The following is a 25,557-nucleotide window of genomic DNA, read 5'->3' as shown; positions in this document are numbered from 1 at the left end:
GAGAATGTAAGCTCATCTAGCCCCTATGGAAAGCAGCTTAGAGGTTCTCCAAATATTAATAATAGAACTACTTTATGATTCAGCAGTTCCAGTCCTAGATATCTACCCAAAGAATGCAAAAAACACTAATTGTATATACTCCTATGTTCGCTGAAGCACAATTTAAAATAGCAAAGCTATAGAAAATTCCTAAATGCCCAAAGGCAGATCAGTGGATAAAGAAGACATGGTCTATATACACAATGAACTACTATTCAGTTATAAAACAAAGATGAGATCTTGTCATTTGTGACAACACACATGAAATAGGGTGGGAAATGCTAAGGAAAAATCAGTCAGAAGGAGAAAGACAAATACTAGATGGTTTCCAGTATATGTGGAATATAGAGAAATAAATCAAAGGGTCCAAATAAAACAAATTAATAACAAACCCTAGAAATCTGACTCTGTAATTGAGGTTACAAGATGAGGAGTTGGAGGGGGAAGAAACAAGTGGGGGAGGGAGCACAATGGACTATGGAGGACGACTATGGGTATCTTGGTGGTGGGTGTGGTGACCGGTATCTGAGGAGTGTGGTCCCGTGCCTCTGAATCACACAGTGCTGTAAACCAATGTAACCTCAACAAGTAAATATAAAAAATTGAATAATTCCAACAAAGGAAAAATAAAATAGAAAAAAGCATTCTTTAAAAGTAGCTAGACTGAATTGTTTCACTTATCTGTGGAATAAAAATACCAAAATACATTCATATGCAAATAATAGTCGAAATAAACCTTAAACTCAGAAAGAGAAATATAAATGAGGGGTGGGAGACAGAGGAAGGGACAGGACATGGGTATGGGTGCATTGGTGGAGGGTATAAAAACAAGTATTAAAAAATAGGTAGCTACTTACAGTACATAAATATACTTAATGAAAATTTAAAATAAAAAAAGAGTTGCAACTTTATTTTCAGCTGGTGTTTGCCACCAGAAACACATAAAATTTAAAAAAAAATAAATAAACCCTTCCGATCACAACTCCTTATTTCTGTATGTCAGAGAAGTTTGATTCACTTTCCCAAGGGCAGAGGATTTAAAAGGTGCCTTGATGGTGTGAGCACTATGGAGATTACACCTGAAGGGGGAGATCCTTTACTTCCAAAGTACTTACAACAATGAAATGAACTGGAATAAAAAATTCATTTAAAAAAGTAGGGAATGGAGGTCAGCATGGCCCAGGTGAAGGCCAGCAACAGCTGAATAAGATGAAAGTCAGCTAAAGAATTATAAGCAGTAGTTAAAATCAACAAACTAGATGTACATAGAATCATGTAGCTAGAGAACTTAGAAACACAGCTATGATGGTTTTTTTAAAAGTTAAGAAACAGAAGATATATAGTGTTTACAAATCTGAAATACACTTACTAATAATGCTACATATTTTACAATGATAAAGTAGGGAATACAATGGAAGGAGAGATATTGCTGGCACATTTCAGGAATTTTGTGAATTGATTGTTAAACACAATCATTAATAAAAATCAAAACATGCAAAACTAAAATTAAATAACATATAATAAGACCAATGTAACAAATGCTAGAAAATCATATATTCTAATCTAACAATCAATCTGTATTCTTGAGGTTACACCTGTCTGTGTATATGACATCATATCAAATTGGAGTTTTTAATTTTTTCTCCTGGAGTGCATGTTGATAAACATACACTAGCACATCAGGGAAGAGAACTCTTTTTATTTAAAACATAAGCCTTGAATCCAAAAGCAAACATGCCCCTGATAAGCTAGGAAAACGATCACTGAAGGTCATGACATATGGGACACATTTTTTTCCATTCTGACATCAGAACTAAACACTGAGAATCAATATTCTAACAAGGCTGGTGAAATAACATATATTTGGTCTTTTAATTCCCCTGTGAAGTTTGGATGACTTCAAAGCATAGAATATTCTGAGCAATGACAAGTAACCATGTTGATAACAGAAAGCAGCAATAGGTAAAAAGGAAGCAGTAATTATATAAGCAGATAATTCAAAAATGTAGTAGTCTCGGTCATTCACTGGGGAGGTAACAGTTCATCATATATCATTTAACTGATAGGAAGCCACCAACAGAGAGAAAGGGAGAATGAGGAGGGAAAAGAGAGGTGGGGGGGGGGGGAGAGAGCAGGTTTTAAGTACTGCTGGGATCTGCCCACTCTTCCACTAATAAGCATATGGCCCCAGAGTGAGTGGGCGAGAAGAGATGAGAGTTTGCTGCTCCTACAGTTGGCTTTGGTTCCACGTTCTTATAGTGTGCACATCTCATTGCACTGAGATTGATTCTAATATTTAAAGGTATATGTTTTCTTACAATCTGGATCCTAAAAATTCCTTCATCTGGTTCTTAACTGAAGAAATAGAGCTCTGTATTGAACTTCATTTATGTCCCATGTGTATCACTCTATGCCAAAACAGAACAGTAAGTGTTGCTCATGGCACTTCTGAAAACTGAGAAAAGTTTAAATTACATTGTTTTAAAATCAGAGGTTCTGGACTTCAGTCCTAAATCATCACTCCGAGTCGTATGATCCTTGGCAAATCAGATAGGTCGCTCAGATTTATCATCCTTGAAATGTGGATATAATACTACCACCTAACTCATAGCATTTTCAGAGAAACTAAATGAGATATTTTATGTGAAAAGAACTCTGTGAACTGTAAAATGCTATAAAATTGTTGGTTAGTTATTATGCACTGTTTAATGAAGCAAAACAGAAGATAGTTAATAAAAGTTTTTGTTAAAATGAAAATATTTCAATGCTTAAAGGACTAGGTTTTGGTTATCCTAAAAATAACATGTTTGTATATTCAATTCCCTTTTATTAATACAGAAACTGAAAACAGTCTATCCATTTACTCAAATGTTATCTTGCCCACTGTTATTTCCAGGTGGGTAAATGAGGCATTACTATAATTTCAAATGTAGAAATTAAAACAAGTACTACCTACAATGTACCACAACATATGAGGATATTGCAAAGTGTCAACAATGCAGTTAAGTTCCTAAGTGTATATTCCCCAATCTTTCATAATTATTAGCAAATAATATCATTTATAAAAAAAATCTGCAGATTTTGATTCAGCTGGTCACAAGCACCTACCATAAGTACCTGCTGTATTTGGGAGTTGAAATTGACTATTTGTATATTATGGAAGTTCTGTTTTGTTCATTTTGTTTTGCTTTTTGTTTCTCTAGCATGTGCCTTTCTAGTCTCTTATCTTTTCTAGTAGGTTAAAGTTATTTTGGGTAGCAAAATATTTGGCTGCAGTTTAATGCAGCATTTTTACTAAATAAACTTCAAGCAATAAAAATCTAACGGTAGCAATTTGCTAATCATGTTAATAATCTATAACCAGATTTAAGGGAATCAAATATATGTTTAAATGACAACTTCTTCCAATATAAAATTAGCTGGACAGTAGTTAATGCGTCCTATTTTTAATTGGATTTCCAGATATTAAAAACCGTGAATATCCTAAGTGAACTGTAGATCCCAGGCTTTTCTTACAAGAGCTCGAAACTCAACAATTGTGGTAGATTTATATTTTACTCAGAGGGAAAAACCGTAAGATCATTTATTTCGATGGCAAACTTAGCTTCATTATAGAGAGATTTTTGCAGCTAAGCATTATTTTCCATTGTCTATAGTTTGAAAATAGTCATTAAATGTTATGTTACAGAATGCAAATTTTTTTTATAAAGAGCAGAAATGAATTACCAGAAAAAATGATTTCTGAATATATTTTTCCTTTCTTAATTTAAAGTGGAATATAATTTTAAACTTTGTATTGGGATTGTCAAGATTTAAAAATCTTGTATTTTCTTTTGTCGTTTTTTTTTTACTTGTAATTATTATTATTTTTTTTTAGATTTTATTGAGGCCACATTGTTTGCAACATTGCATGTGATGCAGAAGTATAGGATTACATTTCTTCAGATGTGTGTCACCACAGCTGGCATACAAATAACAACTGCGACATAAAAAAATGAGTCCATCTATGGCTGATATACACAGACAGGCATGTAAATATTTTAATACTGTACTGTGTGTTTCCATAAATTCAATTAATAAAACTGAGGACCAGGGATGACATTCAAATTTCTAAAAGGTTTGCCCAGCTACAGCATGAACTACTGAGTAAGTCTAACTGGAGAATTTACCCCAAAATATTTTCTCAGAAAAAAAGTGAACTCATATCAGATCCTTATAATATCTTTTGTGTCTCAATCATATTATTTTGAATGACAAAGTTGCACAGTAGCCAGGAATGATCTTGATATTGAGATGTGAGTTTTTGGTACTTATAAAAGTCATCTGACAGAATTGGTTAATAAAAACAAAATGCAGACATTGATAAACCATTAGCAATTATTCCTATGGTATACATTATTATTAGTGGCAAAGGCCATTGTAAACAAGACTTTCAAATGTAGTTTTTTTTTTTTAAAGATTTATTTATTTATTTATACAAGCACTGAGTACAGTCCGAGGCGCAGGAGGGTGAGAGAATTCGCCAGAGCGGGGAGCAGAACAGGCAATGACGAAGTACACTGCTGAGGGGAGCAGTGGGCGGCAGGAGAGGTCTGCGCGCCATGTGGGACCCCCCCCTCCGGTGGCCGGGGAGCAGCCAGGGATCGTACTGGCGCTGCAGAGGCTGTGGTCAGCTTCGCAACCCAGCGCTCAACCACTGCGCCACTGGGGAGGCCCAGACTTTCAAATATAGTTTTAAAAAGCAAAACAGAAGTTATTCTGATGGGGTGATAAAAAATATATACTGAGTAAAATGAAAAGAATCCCTCTTCCAACTCTTTGTGACTAGGCAGTGAAGTTGGGGATAAGACTTTCGGTGATAGCATTGAGAAAATGAACAATGTCTCTTCCTGCAGGTGGCAGCTAGGTAGGGATGATGTTCCAAATGAATGTAAAAACATCACAGAAAACAAACTAGATGGAGACAAGGCCACTCTGCCACCACAAAAATCACAAATATGAAGCACTGTTGCTTCGTTAACAGCAGCAACTCTGCCCTGCTTTAATCCCTTCACCTTCAAGGTGAAAATTGTTAAGACTGGGAGAACAGGTAGGTAAGTGTAGAAAGGGACTTAAGTATTGAGCCAGATGGAGTGTATACAGACTTTGATTTATAATGATGGACACCTGAAACTTAGATAAAGTACTAATAATTCAACATTACTTCAATACAAAAGAGAGGAAAAAATAAAGATACAGATGACCACATTGACTGTTTCTTGATAACATCTAATCTAGAAATGGCTTCCGTTTTCTTAGTTCCTTGTTAGAATCTGCCATCCACCTGGCCCCAAACAGCTCTTTTAAATGCCTGTTACAGAGATTCCTCACAGCCATGCTGAATTGCTTTCTCCTTTGCTGCAGTAAGCAAAATGATTATTTATTTTTTGTTTGTTTCTAACTTTATTGTATTGAGGTTAGATTGGTTTACAACACTCAGAAGTATAGGATCACGTCTCTTCAAATATATGTTACCACACTATACCTACCACAAAGGGACCTAAACTTTTATATTATAGTTATATTCTGAGTAGCCTCTGGACAGAGAGCTTTACCAGCATCTCACAGTCAAAGAGTGTCATACTTCAAATAAGTTAGAAGGAAGCTAGTGAGCATTATAATTCTGGGAAACGCATATGAAGAGTCTGACTGAACTTGTTTCATAAAATATAAATGTGGCAAAAGCAGTATTTCTCATTTGAGTGTCATTTTATCAAATGTGAGATTTCAAATATGGAAGTGCTGCTCAATTAAGAAATTAAATATAATTAGACATTTGGCAATCTCATCCTTATTCCTAAATGTTTATGTTTACAAGTTGTTCAAAAATCTATGATAAATTTTATCTTCTCAGTGGGAAAGTGGGACTCTCTTTAGAGTCGAACACATGTGATAGCATTTATTCAGTCTCTCAGAGTTTAAGACTTTATCCTCAGTTTTAAAGCTAACTTGTATTTTTTAAAAAAAATGAAGTTCTGCTACTTGTATATTAATAAATTATAAAATCTCTCTGATATTGTCTTTCTATAAATGCTCTCCCAACCTTTTCTGTTATCACTGACATGGAAATTGTGCATGCTCAACAGATGAGTCAGTCAAAAAAGACTGTTCATTTGAGGGGACAGACTTACATTTGTTACCTCTGTATTGATCTCTGATGTTGCAAAAAAGTTGCACCAGGAGGTGAAATCATATGCCTGATAGATGATTTATACAATCCAAATAACGTTATAATTGTAATAATTATAACATTTTGACCAATAAGACACCACTTGATCTGCTATCCCACATATATATCTTCAGACACACATATGTTAAAATATGTTAAAAATTACCAGGCCAAAAAAAAAAAAATAAAAACATAAACCCTAAGGAAGTTCTTGGAAATGTTAAGATGTTGATGTTGGCAGTAGAACAAACTCATTGGGAGGGGAAAAAAAAACAGCTTAATCAAGTTAATTAACAACAAAACAGCTGGGAAAATGAAACATCCTGGTTGTGATTGACTGTAATTGAAAATGACTAATGATGCTGTCATTTTGCAGCTTATATCTGAGGAAATGATGCCTGGAAGATTATAATTGCCCTCTTGACCATTTGTCTACAGCAATTACTTTGTGTTAAAGGTTGAGGTGGAACCCTCTGGCCAAATATTGAAGGTTCCTAAAACCTTACTTTTCCTCTTGCATTTAAAAAGAATTTAAGAGAAGTAGTAAATTATTAAGTTCATGTTAGCATGGATTTTTTTTTGATTACTTAAAAAGTTAGCAAAGCAAACAATTTGCTTTCATCTTTTCACATCAGCAAGTAACCAAGACAATTTAAGACTCTATAATGCTCTCAGTTCTAATATATGGAAGACAACGTAATAAGCATTTCAAATTATATACATACATTTAAAATTAGAAGAAATAATATTTTTCTAGGTTAAGGTAAAGAATGAGTGAGAGTTGGTAAGAAGGTAGACTGGTCCAAGCACGGAGGTTTCTCAAAAGACTAAAAATGAATTTCTCACATAATCCAGCAATTCCTCTCCTACGTATGTACCAGAAGAACACAGAAATGCTAATTTGAAAGGAAAGTTGCACTCTTATGTTCATTACAGCACTGTTTACAGCAGTCAGGGTGTGGAAAAAGCTTAAATGGGCAAAACAGATGAGTGGATTATGAAGATGTGATACACACACACACAATGGAATACTACTCAGCCATCAAAAGAGATAAACTCATGCCATTTGCAGCAACATGGATGGAGTTGGAAGAGACAATGCTAAGTGAATTAAGTCAGAAGGGGAAAGATAAATACTAGATGGTGTCACTAATAAGTGGAATATAGAGAAACCAAACTAAGAACCAGAAAGACAACCTAAAAGCTCACCCTTAAAAGTGACTATAGAACTGAAGCATCCAAAGCGGGAGGGGGAGGAGTAGCAACAAAGGAAGCACAAAGGACTGTGGGTGGTGGACTATGGGTGATTTGGTGGCAAGTACCTTATGATGGTGATACCTGAAAGAGAGAATCCTAATGCTACCACAATTAAAAGAACAAATTATTATTATTTATTATTTTTTATTTTTTAAAGATTGATTTATTTATACAAGCACTGGGTACAGTCAGAAATGCGGGAGGGTGAGAGAATTCACCAGAGCCAGAGCAGGGAGCAGAACAGGCAGACGGACCGAAAGCACTGCTGAGGGGAGCAGCAGGCGAGACAGGAGAGGTCCGTGTGCCATGTGGGACTCTCGCCGGTGGCTGGGAATCGAACTGGCGCTGCAGAGGCTGCGGGCAGCTTTGTAGCCCAGGGCTCAACTGCTGCGCCACTGGGGAGGCCCATAAATTATTATTTTTTTAAAAAAGAATGAGTGAATAGAAGAAAACATGATCAAAATGCTTAAGTTCAAAAGAGAGTTAAAAACTGTCTAAAAAGCCAAATAACACATGCCTTATTTAATTGTGTTGTTAATATTGCTTCTGATGACAATTGTTTTTGTTGTGCTTTAACTACAAGAAGGAGTACTTGTCATGACTCTGGAAAACTAAAAACATTAAAAATTATTCCATTAATAGCATTATCATAAAACATTATTAGAAAAGATATAAATTCAGCAAAATACTACACAATTTAGCTTACTTATCTAACGAACTTTCCAATGACATAGGGTTGTCTGTGATATGTATCTGTGTAGGGGGAGAAAGGTGTCAGAAAGCAAAGGAACAATGCTTATTTCTTCAATCATATTATTCTAAGATATTTTCTTAACTTTGCATCAGAGACATAGTGTGACATTTATGCCATTCATAGAACTGTCTCACAATCTACATTTGACTTTTACCAGGAAATCCTCAGAGAAAATAAGGAAAAAGTTGGTTAGTCAAAGATGATATAAAACAATTTACCAATTTTGAAATTTATAGAAATCCTAGAGAAGTTGATGAAATGAAGTAAAAAGGAAGAAATGCAACAGGGATGAGCCCAGTTACCAAATAGGACTCAGCTTGGGAGGGGCGCGTAGGAGCTGAACAGACAGGCTGTCTGATGTAGAATGTGGAGATGCCAATAGACAGTCAATTTCCTGAGAAATAGAATCATTCTCTGATATGCCCTTAATTAGAATCTCTGCAAGCAGTGGGCATACTAATTATCTATTTAAATACTGGATCTGATATACCTATCACCAAGCATTTTCATTTTCTTTTTAAGAACATCACTTCCTTCATAATTGTTACAATTTCCAAATGCACCTCTCCTTTACCCCTGCCCCCCAAATAAAAAACAACAACTTTTTTCTTGAAAATATAGTGTAGACTACTCAGGCCCTACCCCTTATATTAAAAAGTGAGAAAGTTGAGAATTAAGGAGAAAGGGTATTGGGAATCACAGAATTTAAACCTTTTTACACATAAAATCAAACTTGAAAGTAGTTCTGTTTATGCACTATTAGAGCAATGGATCACTTTCAAGAAAAATCAGCCCTAACTGTTAAAAAGTTTTTGATCTGGGTCTCCCTGATGGCGCAGCGGTTGAGAGCTGGGCTGTGAAGCTGCCCGCAGCCTCCGAAGCACCGGTTCGATTCCCGGCCGCCAGGTGAGGGTCCCACATGGCGCGCAGACCTCTCCTGCCGCCCGCTGCTCCCCTCAGCAGTGTACTTCAGTCTATCTGCTCTGCTCCCCGCTCTGGCTCTGGTGAATTCTCTCACCCTCCCACAATTCTGACTGTACCCAGTGCTTGTATAAATAAATCAATCTTTTTTAAAAAAAATTAAAAAAAAAGTTTTTGATCCAAACAGATATTGCTGTAGCCCCAATGCTTTCTGCCTTGTACTGCTGAACTCCATGCTCAAACTATGGGATTATTGCTGAGCCTCTAGTGTTTCAGTTTACCACAAGCCCCAGTTCAGCTCCAGGTATTTGCAAAGTCATGACCCAGATCAAAAACTGCACATGAATCAACTATTTATCCTCACCCTCAACCTCCCAAATGAAACTTGCCCTTTTGCCACTATTGACTCAATAGACTGATTCTTCTTCAAACTCAAAGGATAAATGGTAGAAGAATGAAATTTTTCTTAAGTTCTGCTTCTCCCAAATGAGCTGATATGAGAAGATATGGGGAAGGAGCGGGGGAGAAAGAAGGAAAGTTGGCTGACGCCTACAGAATGGTTTAAAGGGACACAAAAGGGAAGGGAACTTAGTATCTCCTTATTCTTTCTCATTTCATAATTCTAATATTTTAAAAAGATTATTTATTTATACAAGCACTGGGTACAGACAGAATTGTGGGAGGGTGAGAGAATTCACCAAAGCCAGAGCAGGGAACAGAACAGACAGAGTGACGAAATACACTGCTGAGGGGAGCAGCGGGCGCGGCAGGAGAGGTCTGCGTGCCATGTGGGACCCTCGCCCGAGAGCAGGGGATTAAACCCGTGCTGCAGAGGCTGCGGGCCACTTTGCAGCCCAGCGCTCAACCGCAGCACCACCAGGGGAGGCCCCATAATTCTAATTTCATTAATACAATAGTAGAAAACAGATATGCTCAGGCATGGCAGATCACATTTATGATCTCAAGGTGGCCCAGGAGTTGAGGGTCTAAGTGGAGATGTGATAACCTAGCATCAACTGCTCAGGCTGTTTACATGCAACCAAATCAAAGATTTTCTCACTGATTTTCAATTAAGAGTTGTATGTTTTTGTTTTCACAAAGGCACAAAAGTAAAAGCTAAAATAAACACCCATTTATAAGCTGTCATGGTTGTGCCACTTCCTGCATAAAGTCTTTGAGGATCAACCACTGAGTACAATGAAAGGACCTATGCATCAATCCATTTGTCCATTTTTTCACTCTTTGGAGGGTCAGTCTGCTGTCTAAGGAAGGGGTCTGCTTAGGGACTGAGTTTCTTTACAGAACCAACAGAAAACCTGAAGTTGAACACTTCCAGGATGTACTCTAGCTCTCCAATCTAAACAGAATATATCGTTACCTTATGAAAATCATCATCTCAAGCCTGAACTTGATGCAAATTATTATTTGGGGGGGGATGTTAGGGAGCAGACACACTGTATTTGTGAATAAATGCACATAGGCATCTACAGAGAAATCTGGGCATTTCAGCATCTTGTGTTTGGACACTATGCTTCGGCTACAACTTTAAATTCACCTAAGGAAATGCTCCTTGTAAACTGTAAGGAAAACAAACAATTTTCTAGAAATGGAGCTTGGGCCAAGCATAAGCGGTGACCTTGGAGACAGATTCTAAGGCACGGTAATGTTGTTTGCAAGGACAAACTGGTTCTGTATAATGAGGTTATTGACCTGTACTGTTTTAGAGCAGTTTTAAACATGAGGGTGAGGCTCGCTAAATCTCAGCCTGCAACATTAGCTAGAGAAACCAGGACTGATCAATAAACAGCCACCATTCCAGACTTTTGGGAACCATTATAATTTTGGTCAGATACAGAAAATAAGATAACCTATACCCAACATCTATTTATCCCTGGACCCTCATTTACAACTGGAAGCCACTGATTAGCCATTTCTTGAAAACTGATCTCGCTTTCCACTTCTCTCTCCATATAAAGGCCTGCAAATACATGCATCCTGGACTTCAAAATGCACATGGAAAAGGCAAAGAAGTAGCAAGCTTTCTCCCAGGACAGCTTTTTACCAAAGAGAGAAGCAATTACATGACATTTCACTAAAAATTCTTGACCCCATAAAGTATTGAAGCTCGAATGCCGATTTTCCCCTTTCATAAGAAAGAGCAACAGAGAAAAGAAAGGTCACGGACCATATTGTGATTCTTTACAGCTGGTGGAGACAGACAGTATGATGCAGTAGCTTGATTTGAATTAAGCCAAACAATATGAAAAGCATCAAGGCTGGCAAGCAAAGCAATAAAGCCTCAAAGAATTTAATCTACCTTGAAGGTGGGGCTACTTTTGTACTGATGGCAGCACACCAGGACAGAGATGAGCCCTTTAAAGCACTGGCTCATTAATAGCCTGAAGATCACAATATATAAATAGGACATGTTGAGCAAAAAGACAGCTCTGTTCTGCAATTGTGGTATGGCCAATATTTCTTTGCAAGTTATTTCATTGATTATAAATAGACCACGTCAATGGCAAATGTACGACAGGGGAAGCATAACCCATTATGAGGTAATGGATATTGCTAGAGGTTGCTTCATTACCTTCACTGGCTGAGTGACTGGTTTTTCCTTGTACAAATGCTGCCCTTTAGACAAAATCCCTTCCACATCCGGCTGTTTAGCTTGAACTGCTACTTCAGTTTCCTGGGGAAAAGAACACATACAGTGCAGATTAACTTCACAGTTAGCAACAAAATTACTAAATTTAAATATACCCTCGGAGACTCCACATGTATTGCAGATCAATTTCTACATGGCACATAGGGACATAAAAAAGTTCTTTTGAGTGTGGAGGAAAGAAATTGAAGTCTTTGTGAAACACAATATAGTTAGAAATATTTATACAAAGTCCCCTTGAATCATGTCATAATACCATTATGCAGAAACTAACCATCTCTTTCTAAAAACAGTAGAATGTAATCCTGAGAAGTATGATATAGGAACATGATTAATATGGACAAATACTATAGTTAGCTTCCACACGTTCAGTAATCCTAATGTTCCTTTTACTTGACAAACTTCTGATTTTAGCAGGATTCTGCTTTGGATCCAAAATTTTGTCTTGAAATAGAAACCAAATGATTCTTTCTACTTCATTGTCAAAACTGTTAACTAGCTTTCTGAAGAATATATACTTAAAACACAGTATCAAGACCTGTTGATAATTAAGCAGCCCAACTAAACCGCCCTTTGGAAGAATGATGAGGCTATTTTTTCAGGCTTGTTTGTTTTTCATATGGAGAAGGCAGATACAAGAAATAAAAAACAAACAAACTACCTCAAACCTCTTTAGATATATGAATAGAAAGTACTTTGTTACTGGCTGTTGTGTAGCTCCCTTGAAGAGAGAACAAAAGAAATGTGCATAAATTGAAGCTGAAGGAAGTGAAGTTAAATATTACAGAAGACTTTTTGGATGGAACACTTGTTAAACACTAGGATGGAGTATCGATTAATCAATGTCAGGCGTCAGTCAGGGCCTGGGCAATCTTCCCCAGATAGCAACTCCTGATTAACCCGTATCTCTCTTCCTCCCTTTCCTACCCGATAGTGTCCCAGCACTGCTGTGTGTACGTGTCTTCATGCCACTGTTTCCTTTCTATACTGTGTTTGTACCTGTTCTCTTGCAGCTCATCAAAGCAGGGAGTCCTCTGTACTGCAATTATGGTAATTTTATAGAACAGAGTGGGGTGTCTTAGAATTTATGGGTGCTCAGCACATGCTCTTGAGAGGGATTACTTCTTCAGTTTTATTATAATACATACCAGTGGGAGGTGGGTTACGTTGGTTACATATATCCATAACTTTTGTGGTAATGCGTATGGGTGTAACATATACATATGCATGTGTGTATACACAGTCTCCCATTTGGGCGAACCATGATGGAAGAAGCAAACCCCAAATGTCAAGTATTAATTCATTCTCTATGATAGAATTCTCATTCTCTTAAAATGCCTTCCAAAATAGTAACAAGTTTGAATTTATAGTGTGCTTTGTGAGAGTCAAGGATTTCTTTCTTCCTTCAAAATTATTTGTAAATGTACACTCTGTGCCCTTAGAGTATGATCAATGCCACTGTTTACCAATATTTAATAACTTAATGAATGTTTTAGGTAGGTAGCACTTAACACCTTTCTCCTCTGCTCTTAGTCTTCAACTGCAAAAAGGTAGTTCCAAAGATTGCAAAATTTGAGGCTACTATTCAGAAGGCACTGGAAAACAGACAGGGTTAGGAGACTGCATTTGAAACTACAAGGATTTTCCTTAGGAAAAGAACACAGACATTTTAATTCATCAAATTTTCATTGGTAATGAACAGAAAGAGCAGCAAGGCTGGCATTTAGGCAATCCTTATAGTTCTTAGAGCTAGCAGGTGGATTGGGAGAAAGGTGGCATGCTTACATGAAATGAGCATGTTTTGCACCTGCAGAAGGTAAAATGTTCCCTTTCAAGGCACCAAGTCAGCCCTACATTTAGTCCTCTGAGGAATCAGCATTGCAGTCACATCACTTCCTTCTCTAGAAATGTTTCCTATTAGTATGCTCTCTATCACCATTATTGTCATTGCTTCATCCTTTCATGAAATAATGAAGAATTTAAGTACCTAGATTAGATTTACACTTGGTTATATAGAAATAGTGCAATGGGTAAGAGAAATCATGTTCAGCTCTAAATTCTTTGTGGTTATTTCTCCTTGGCACTTTTTTGGAGAACTAGATCTCTAATTATATGTACTTTGGATAAATCACTTTAGAAATACCATCTTGAAGATGAATTTCTACGATTTACCTCACTACATTTATTTGCAGTATGAATTTATTAGTTAAAGGATAGGTCAGTTATTTGGGGCCAAATATTACTGCTTGCAGGGTCAGCTGTAGTAAATCAATTAAATGCACTTAAACTTTTCTTTGGTATATTTTCTTAAGTTAGTGTGAGGAAAATATACTATATGAAACTAAAAATCAGACTGAAAAGATGGAAGTGTGCACGAAATAAATTGTAAAATTCTGCTATCCCTCCATGCAAATAAAACGTGACATGGAAAAATTAAAAAGCAAAGCAAGAAAACACACAGAAAAACCTTAGCCTAACGGTGTGACTATGCAAACATAAGAAAATGCTACTATGGGCCTCTCTGGTAGCGCTGGGGTTAAAGACAGTGCTATCAAGCTATTGCTAGCCTCTGCAGCATGAGGTTGATCCCTGGCTGGCCAGGGAGCAACCCACATGGCGCAGTAAACCTCTTCTGCCTCACCCGCTGCTCCCCTCAGCAGTGTATTTCAGTCAATCTGCCTGTTCTGCTCCCCACTCTCTCTGGTGAATCCTCTCACCCCCTGCACCTCTGGCTTACACCCCAGTTCTTGTATGCATAAATAAATAAATCTTTTTAAAAAAGAAAGAAAATGCTGCTAAGATCCTTAGCTGTGTTGAAAAGGCTAACACACTGCTATGAAGATATTAACAGACTAGAGTTGCCAAATGTTTGCTATGTGTCAGATTGTTTCATGCACATTGGCCCTCATACTTACATTCCTACAAAAAGGGTACTACCTAATTTTACAGATGCTGAAACTGAGAGAGATTAACTAAGTTGCCCAAGAACACAAAGCTCACAAGTGGTATAGTTGATATTATAACCAGGACGTGTGTACACTAACCCCGCACTTTATTCCTGCTTTGCTGGGTATAGTGTGTGTGTGTGTGTGTGTGTGTGTGTGCACGCGCAACATGTGTACACACATACATTAGTGCTTCTTGATAAAACTGGAAGTCATATATTTCTTAATATGCTATTAATTTTTTCTCATCTTTAAATCCAATATCTTCTATAGTATCTTTCCAGGGTGGAAATAAGAGAAAATTCTGTCTCTTCCCACAGAAAAGGAAATGACTTTCAAATCGTCCCAGGGTGTCTTTTTATGGGTTTATGATTGCCAAACTGATGTTATACAGTTCAGAGAACTGGTTAGAGTAAACCTTTTATCTCACAAATGGCCTCACATCTTTATATAATTTAAGATAAGGTGAAGGAGGTCACCACTAAAATGGAAACACAGTTAATTACAGTGGCCACTTTTTGTAAGTAGAAAGCATTCAACTTCAAAGAACATTCAGAAGAGAATGTCTTCATGGGATTTCAACAACAGAAACAATCTCATTTCTACTAATACAACACTTTCATTTAGTTTTTTTTTTTTAACTTCACTTATTCTTAATATTCTTAATATCACCTGCAATGTAAGATTGTGCTCCAGGATTTAAGATTTCTATGATGTGCCTAGCGTTTCCATTTCATTGTAGTATGGACAGTTCACTACAACCTCATGCATAACTTTGAGGAAAGAATGTCTTCAAATTAGATAATAGGGAATAACCTTTCATTAATAGTCACTAGGAGAATATCACAGCCTATTTTTGAATCTAGCCCTGATAGGTTTTTGAAATGGAGTAACTCTCCTAAGTACCTTCCATCTCGGTGTTCTTTCTTATTAAACAGCATTACCGATATTGGGGAGTTATGGGTTTGATAAACAGTGAAGCAGCGGTTGGTGATGAAAATTGATGAAACAACATCTTTGAGGGTGAATGTATACAAATTAGCATACACTTACATTTTTAAAAAATTGATTCATTAATTATATTTCTAATTTAACATTAAGCTGATTGCATATTTAGCTAGATATTGCATAATTAGCTTTATATTGCATATTTAGCTTTACACCTGTAAAGCTATTATAACAGAGCTACATTTTCCCTTTCTTCTTTGTATTTACTTTTTATTTACCTATTCTTAATGTGGAATATATGAATACTTATTTAAATACATATGTGTATATATATGTGTATGCATATATATCATTAAGGAAGTTGTAAACAGCCTTTTCCACATATATTCCAATATTCATTCATTCACTTATTTGTCAAATATTTATCAAATATGTACTGTATTTCAAAGCCTTGCTTAGGAACTGCGAACACTATGAGGCAAAAGGTAGTTCCTTGTGAAGGATATAGGTACAATACTACATATGTAACTTAGAGGACAACAGCTATAATGACCAGCAAAGTGCAATGTACAATGGAGCACAGAGCAGAGATTGATTAGTTCTGTGTTTGAGGGACAAGAGGATCAGGACAGGCCTCATGGAGGAAGAAAGGCTTGAGCAAGTGTTGGAACAGGTACAGTTCATGTAGCTGATTGACAAAAGGAGGGACTATTTTTTTAAATGTTAACAAAAGGTTTATTTCCAAGGGAAGGGAAATGAGGAAATGTACAGTTAAGGGAGAAAAGAGGGAGAGAAATTCTTAAATGTGTCCTACCCGTTCCACAGACCTGGAATCCCAAATGACCTGCTGAGACCAAAACTGCCTGTCCAAGAGCACGAGCCATGTACCTGAGACCCCACTAATATAGCTGGTTTTTATTTACAAACAGAGAAAATGGCTGTTTAACTCGCCCTTAGGTCCTTGCAACTTCCCTTTGAGTATCATGGGATTTGTAGTTCCCAGTGTCTTGATGGAGTTGGGGGGGGTATTTTAAGTATTGCAAGAGGGATTTCAAGGTATGCAAGGATAGGAACCACTGGCAGCATGGAGATCCCATGTGAGGGAATAGGAAGAAATGATACAGGAACAGAAGGCAAGAGCCAGAGGAAAGGAAGATCTTTCTTTTACCACCATCAGGACCTTAGTGGAGAAACTACAAAACGATTTTAAACACTTTATAGTCTAAATGATGTTCTAGAAATGAATATATAGTAAGATACATCTAAGATGCTTATATGTAAAAATAAATACATTTTGGAATCAATGAAATTCTAAGATATTTGCAATGCTACGATTGGCTAATTAGTTCATTATTAACCAGTACCTCTGTAAGCATGGCTGTGATATGGGTGAATACACTTAACGTCCCCATTTAGATTAGGATTGACTGTGTGCCTGGATTTGGCCACCCTGGGCAAAATAAACTGTATGATAAAATTGAGTTGGGTCTTCCAGGGTAAGTCAATATTTGCCAGTCCCTCGAGACCCAGACTTCCACCAGGAGAAAACACTGTATCATTTAGGAGCATAATTGCAGTCTGGAACCTGGTATGAAAAGACATTGAGAGCAGATCCTCAGTCTAGAATAAGAAAACCTGAATCTGACCCATAATATGGAATAAAGGGGCAGCTGATCTTCAGACACATCAATGAGTCATAGCTTGTATGTCACCAGAATCTGGGGACTGTGTGTTACTGCAGCAAGAGCTGACAATTGCAACACTATAGTAAAACATACAATTAGACAAACAAAAATATACATGGATTTCTGGGATAAAAAATACACAAGTAGGGCCTCCCCGGTGGCGCAGCAGTTGAGCGCTGGGTTGCGAAGCTGCCCGCAGCCTCTGCAGCGCCGGTTCAATACCCGGCTGCTCCCCGGCCACCAGAGGAGGGTCCCACATGGCACGCAGACCTCTCCTGCCGCCCGCTGCTCCCTTCAGCAGTGTACTTCGGTCCTTCTGCCTGCTCTGCTCCCCACTCTGGCTCTGGTGAATTCTCTCACCCTCCCATGCTTCTGACTGTACCCAGTGCTTGTATAAATAAATAAATAAATCTAAAAAAAAAAAAAAGAAAAGAAAGAAATTTCTAAAAAAAAAAAAAAAATACACAAGTAAGCCTTTAAAATAAATGTGCACCGGTCACACATATCAACTGTACCATCTCTTATTCCACATACAAACTGTTTGCTAAAAAAGGTAGCAAGAAACGAAAAATGAAATGGAATCAATACTGTGTTAGAGCCTGACTTCTCCAGCCTAGATTGTCAGGCAGACTCTGACAAATGAAGGTTGATGGATAGAAAAGCACAACATAGTGCAGTTGAGTTGCTTTCTCTTTCCCCTCATGCTGGGTGACTGTTCTTTTATTTATCTACAATTAGGTTTGCGAGACCACAGCAACACGGCTCTCCTTCACTGTAACTGCTTGCTGTCACGTATGTGCCAAGCTGATTGACAAAGAATGACAGGTTCTCTCTTTCCCTTTGAAGCTAATCAAGGACAGCCCACCAAAGGGAGGCTTTTTTTTTTCTGATTTAGAGATTTATAGATTTCAAAAATAATCTGTCTAAATACACAAAGTATAATGCAGTATTGATTTTTAAAGTGGCAAGTGTTATGAAACCAAGGAGATCTAATCTACCAAGGTGCATAGTCGGAATGCTCAAAGTCAATAAAACAGTGGACATAAGTGGCCATCAAGTAATGAGAATGACTTCCAGAAGCCACTCTTAGAAGCCCTCCACTCATAAACAAAGGACAGAATTCACCTAGCAAATAAAATCCTACCAAAAAATGAAAACCCCAACATATCATTAACTCATTCAGTAACTATTAACCGAACATAAAAGCACCTATTATATTTCACCTACTGTTTAGGTATTAGATAGGTAACAGCAAATAAAGGAGAGAAAAAATCGTGTTCTTGTATGACTTACATTCTAATGGGGAAGATGGAAACTAAAATATGAATTATGGTGCATCAGAGAATGAAAAGTACAAAAAAAAAGCAAATATATCAAGTGGGGGTAAGAGATGTATGTATGAGTTGAGGGAGGTGGGATGTGGACATTTGAGAAAGTGTCTCCAGGGAAAACCTCACTTAGAAGGTGACAGTCTAATAAAGGTTAGGAGGAAGTGAGGGAATGAATGAAGCAGCTATTTCAAGGAAGAAGAATCCATGGAGAGGCACCAACAAATGCAAAGGTCCTGGGGCAGGAGTGTGTCTGGCATGTTCAATAAATAAAGAAAAAGGAAACCAGGGTGAGTTGAGCCTAGTGATCAAGGGCAGGAAGCAAAGCCAGAGAGGTTGGGGAAGGTGTGTTCTGTGGAGGTGTCTGCGGTAGGACTTTGGCTGCTACTCTGAGTGAGATTATGAGCCATGGGTTTTTCTGAAAAGGAGTGATGTGATATGGCATACTTTTTAATGCGTTATTTTGGCTGCTGTGTTAAGATTAGACTGAAGGCACGTAGGGAACAGACAGTAGTTAAGAATGGATTCCCAAGAGGGTTAGTTAAATCTATTTGTGAAACCCTTGAAGTACTTACTTTGAAATTTTTCATATGTACAGTTTTTAAAAGAGAACTAAAGTTCTGCTCTGGTTTAAGCAGGGCCATTTATTTAAATTGGTGCCCGCTGGGTTTTACTCCTTTCTAAGTTCTCAGTGGAGAAAGGTGTGGGCTCTTGAGCCTTACTATTTATGTTCCAGTCTTGGCATGAATGGATTCTTTGCAACAGAGACCATAGAGCCTATTAAATCTAAAAGACATTCTAAAACCTTTGCTAGCTGACCTGGCCAGAAAAACTTAGTCAACCACTGACCTAGGGAAATGGTTCAGTTTGGGATTTGTGGCTCTAAATACTTCCAGGCACAAAGGAAAATTACACGGGTCATTATTTTTAAAGATAAAACACGAGAAAACCATATTTTGCCTTTTACCTCCTTATACAGACTAACAGGGATAGTCAGTTTATAATTATACTTTAGCTCAAGATTCAACGAACATTTTCCACAAGGAGCCAGACTGTAAATATATTAGGCTTTGTGGGTCATATGGTTCCTGTCCACCTCCTGCCAGTGTAGTATGAAAGCAACAATAGGTGACATGAGGACAGATGAGACTGGTTGCATTCCAGTAATATGTCATCTGCTAAAGCACAAGGTGTGTTGAATTGGCTCTCAGTCTGTAGTATACTGACTCCTGTTTTATAGTATTATAGTGTCACTGGAAGTAATTAGATTTGGGATTAAAACATTTGGGTTCTAGACTTATCAATTCATGAACTGGGGCAAGTCACTTAAATTCTCTGAGTTTCAGTATCTTTAATTGTAAAACAAATGAAAATGATATTATTCTAGGTGAGGGATTAATAACACATTTTACATGCCAATTTGACCTTTGGAGAACTTTCTAGCTCTATTCTCCATGGAAAGCTGGTAAAACTGGGATGTCAAATGTTGTCAGCAGGTATCATTGCTACTTCTAAAAACAAAACAAAGAGACTGATTTGTAATTTATCCTTGCCTTAGGTGTTCTACATATGAAAGATAAACTGCCTAAGGGAATGCCATGGTTTGGGGGATTCCCTAAGTGTGGGAACTCTTGTAACTGAGCATATATCTTTCATGACTGTAGGAAACTCTGCCTATGTTATTACACATTGGTACCTGGACACATGAGATTTCTAGGGTAAGGTAGGGTGGACCTAGCACCTCTATCTTAGTCTCCTACCTCTGTATCTGAACATAAAGGGATGAACACTTGGAAAGCTGTGCATACAGCTGTGCATTCTAATCCCACTGTAGAGTGATCCTGCCTGATCTGCCTTCCCTTCCTGGTAGACTGTGTTTCTAAATCCCTCTAAGTGACTGACTTTGAAGCTGAATGTGGTTAATGGTAGCCCTGTTCAGTTGCGCCTAAGAACACTCACAGATGGGCTTTACAATAATCAATTCTAAGATCCACATTTTATGTCCACCAATTAACTGCTCTGAAACTGAGAGACATTTTATAAATGATGGTGTGTCATAGTCTAATTGGCAGCACTTTCATCTTAGTGACAGATAAAATAATGATGCATATTTTAATCAATTATGTCTTAGAAACAATGAAATAAATGTGACCAGGCTACTCAGAGTAGGTCAGGATCAAATGATGGAGTATATGCAATGGTAATACTAACTGCTACCATTTATTGAGAACTTACTAAATACAAACACTCTGCTATGCACTTAACATAAACCATCTTAATCTCACTCAATCTCTACTGCAGAGCCTTTCAGCAGACATTATTATCACTTCTCAGATTTAAAAATCCAGAGTTACTGAGAGCTTAAGAAACTTGCCTCAGGCACAGGGTAACAAATGGTGGATCTGAGATTGGAACCCTAGTCTGTCTGCTGTAAATCCTGCATTCATAATGACTATACTGAACTCTATGCATTTGTTCATTATATATATAAAATTTAGATTTCATTTGATGAATCACAAGGTTTAGAGGCAGAAAAAAGTCCTTTTGATTAACATGTAATTGTAGATGAGTTCAGAGTTTCTCAGCCTCATCACTGTTGACATTTTGGGCTGAATAATTCTATGTTATAGGCACTGCCCTATAATGTGGATGCTTTGCAGCATCTCAGGTCACTAATCACAAGATACCAGCAGCACTTCTTCCCCCAGATGTGACAATCAAAATTATCTCCAGATATTACCAAATTTCCCTGTAGAATAAAACCACTCTTGGTTGAGAACCATTGAATTACTGAATACATAAATGAGTAAATGAAAGAATGTCTGTCTCCTACTGGTCTATGTTTCCAGATGAAGTAGTATGATTTAATATGAATAACTTTTTTCTTGTATGGAATGTTGTTTGCAATGCCATTTATTCATATATTTTTTTCAGATGTGCTGCTATGTACACTATGACCACAAACCATATTCGATTGTGGTCCTGATGTGTTCTAAACATGTGGTATAGCTCAATTTCTAGCTGAACTTTTCCTAAAAACACTGATTTAAATGTCCCAAAGGGATTGAGGAACACAGTGAATTCTATGGACTCTCTCTATACAAATAAAAGCATTTTTGCCAGGTCTCCAAATAATGTTTTTCTTGCTTTGTGCATTCACCTTGATCAGTAATATTTGCATTATTTTAAACTGATACAGCAAAACACTAAGTTACCATCCATGTGACAATGGACATAGATCTTGAACTCTTGACACAGACTATTTAACAAAATATGTAAGTATTACTAAACATGAGAAGTTTCTGTTTTAAACATAAAACAACAGTTAGGGTAATTTTCATTAAAAGCAAAGAAAAGAGCAATTCAATTTTGACTTCATGATTGACACGCACTTCAAATGAAATTAAAGATGTTTTGTTTTACGATTAAGTGCTGCACTAAAATTATAGTCATTATCTCAAGCAACTCTTTCTAAATTCTTTCATAACTTGTAAGCTCAGGCAATCAAATGGGTAAATGAATTAAATTTGTGTTAAAAAAAAGCAACAGAAAAATGTGAGGTTTCTCTTTTGAATATTTTCTCCTTAAACATGCATTAAAAAAAACAAACACAAAGGTTTCAGAAATCAAGGAGAAGAATACATGGGTGAATAGAGTCTTCAGCTTCATCCCATAGCCTGAAATACTTAATTTTGATACAATTATGATACTCTAGAATTTCTACCACACCAGCAAAGTGAACCCTTCTAATGGTCTGCTGTAAAGCCAGTGGTGAAGAATTAGATAAGGAATTATAGACCTGTATTTTATATGTATATAATTGTTAGAATTCAGAAAAGAGAACTCAAATAATTCTGTAAAAGAAAACAAATGATCCAGTAGAAAATTGGGCAAAGTGATAAGAAAAGAAAACTCAGATGGAGAAAACTGTTTGGACAATAAATATGAAAACCTGTTCGACCAGGGAAATGCAAATTAAAATAATAAATGCACATCATTTCCCGTTGCTGGTAGAAAACAATTTGTAATATATAATAATATTAATGATGTGAATACTCTAATGAATCAACAATTCTAATTCTAGGTATGTCTCACATAGGTTTATGAAGTGACCCACAAAAAATGTTCTTTCAGCATTATTTACATTTGTGAAAAACTGGAACTAACCCAAACGATCCTTCATTTCTAATCTAATAATCGCATTGATTGTTTTGTTCCTAGTTCTTATTGTTAAAATAGTACATACTTTTAACAGATAACTCTCTAAAGTAATTTTATATCTTTGGCCTTCTTTCTTATCGCATCCAAAATTCTATTAAACATAGTCATAAGCAAAGTTAATGCTTCTGTTGATAACTAACTCATCAAATATATTGACAATAAAAGAGTAGTGCTTTCTAACAAATATTACTTCAGCTATAAGGGTATAATAAGTATAACATCTCAAATGACAACCATTTAGATTTGACTGAAGCAAAGCAGTGTGTATATGTATATGTGTGTGTGTGCATGCGTAATTTTGTATTTGTTATAGCTCCAATTATGTGAATCACTAACACCCATTACTATGCTAATACTAGAATATATTATAATAAATGTTATTACAAATTAATTTGTATCTCTTATCACCTATTTCATCAAATAATTTAAGACAGAGATGCCTATTGCTCTGTATTTTCTCTACATATATTATTCACACAAGTTCTCTTGAAAATGTTGAAAATTGGTTTTACTTATATAAAGAATATAGAGAAACCAAACAAAGGATTAGGAAAAAAGACAAAACTTGCAAGCTGACAAGAGCTCTGAATCTATTGTCATACAGGGGGGAAGGGGTCAGAACAGGAGAAGGAAGAGCATGAGGGACTGTGGTGATGGATCACGGGTGCTGTGGTGGTGGGAGAACTATAGGGACTACACCTGAAGACAGAAATCAAATACTGTCCAAAAATTAGCAATGATGTAAGATAAAAATTAAAATGTTGAAAATTAAAACTATGCACTGATGACTTTGTAGTTTCATGGGTCAGTAAGTGAAATTTTAGGTGTATCTCACACATTCTTTTGAGTGTTACCATATTTTGCCTTTGGAATCATTAACTGAATTATTAATTTCTATTGCTTAAAGATTTATGCATACAAGAACTGCTGTACAAGCCAGAGGTGTGGGGATGAGAGGATTCACCAGAGACAGAGTGGGGAGCAGAAAAAGGCAGATCTACTGAAATACACTGCTGAGGGGAGCAGTGGGCGAGACAGGAGAGGTCTGCTGCGCCATGTGGGTTAACGCCCTGGCTGGGGATCAAACTCAGGGAATGGTGGCTGGTGATAGCTTGATAATGCTGAGACTTAACCCTTGTGCCACCAAGGAGGTTCAACTGAATTATTAATTTCAAAAACATCAGTCTTGCTTCAATACATAGCATGTAATATAATAAACATTATTATAAATGCATTTTGAGCTTTTAAACCTTAAAATTAAAACTTAATAAAGTAGTCCAAGTTAGAACATTATGGCTACTTTTGGGCATCCGCGGTGGTGCAGCGGTTGAGCGCTGGGCTGAGAAGCTGCCTGCAGCCTCTGTAGCGCTTGTTAGATCCCCGGCCACCAGGCGAGGGTCCCACATGGCGCACAGACCTCTCCTGCCACCCGCTGCTCCCCTCAGCAGTGTATTTCGTCAGTCTGACTGTTCTGTTCCCGGCTCTGGCTCTGGTGAATTCTCTCACTCTCCAGCGCTTCTGACTATACCCAGTGCTTGTATAAATAAATAAAAAAATAAAAAAGAAAAAAGAAAGAATATTATGGCTACTTTTATTAATAATATCCTTTGTGCCTTCTTATGATCAGTAATTGCTAAATATTCATTATGTCAGAGGAGGCAATGGAATATTCTGAAGTTGGAAGCTATAGCTTCAGAAATACTACACATGAGAATTTTAATTTTTTAATACATATTATTTTCAAATTATGGAGCAAATAAAATGCATTTATACTGGGTAATAATTTAAGTAACCAGTTTACAAAACTAAGATGTTTCTTTTTCAAATACATATATTGAAGTACTTGCTATCTGCCATAATATGTATAATTTTACATAGTATGTGTATGTAGTATGTGAATGACTCAGTTTAGTCATACAAATACTACTACTCAAAGGGGAGTTAGAAGAATAAGAGAAAGATTTGGTAAGTGTATAAGGCAGATATGTGGCAATTTGGAAATATTTGGGATACAAATATAATTTCTAAGTGTAGGTGTAGTACAACTGACCAAAGAAAAGTAATGGCATGTCATAATTTTGCCTGAGACATGATCAGAGTATTTACAATATACAACAAAAATGCATTTATTACTTACAGTTATACCATACTCTTATTTTCAATAACATAAAAATTAATAAGGAAAATCTCAGGACACAGAACTGTATGTTCAAGAGGAAGTATCACTATGATATCTCTAAGTAGCAGATTATTTTTCATTGAGGTAACACTGGTTTACAACACGGTATATGATTTAGAGATATAGGGTCACACCCCTCAAGTGTATGTTATCACACCACACCCACCACCAAGGCACCCATAGTCCTCCACTGTGGTGCACTGTGCTTCTTACCAAGCAGCAAATACAGTGCACAAACCTCGGCTGTGTCTTCACGGGAAAGAATTATGAGACTTTGTGATATATTTCCCCATTAATAAAATCTAATTTTATTGTGAATTTGAGTATTTCAAGTATTCCCTAAAACATGAGAAGGCTAAAGAGTTTCATTAGAGATATTCATCTTTAAATTAATTTCTACCAATCAT

At 36.8% G+C, this 25,557-nt stretch overlaps 1 protein-coding gene across 1 annotated transcript in view; it reads right to left on the bottom strand.

The window, feature by feature from the left end:
* The window catches only part of DMD (dystrophin), a 1,988,221-nt gene that overhangs the window by 655,305 nt on the left and 1,307,359 nt on the right, over positions 1–25,557 (bottom strand). Inside the window, 1 exon segment of the mRNA XM_054695791.1 lies at positions 11,770–11,871. Within this exon segment, the coding sequence (XP_054551766.1) occupies positions 11,770–11,871 (102 nt within the window).

Source organism: Talpa occidentalis, unplaced genomic scaffold (genome assembly GCF_014898055.3).
Source record: "Talpa occidentalis isolate TD23 unplaced genomic scaffold, MPIMG_talOcc4v2.1 talOcc4.15, whole genome shotgun sequence".
NCBI lineage: Eukaryota > Metazoa > Chordata > Mammalia > Eulipotyphla > Talpidae > Talpa > Talpa occidentalis.
The sequence above is the reverse complement of the archived record's forward strand: the minus strand, read 5'-3'. Positions and strand labels throughout refer to the sequence as shown.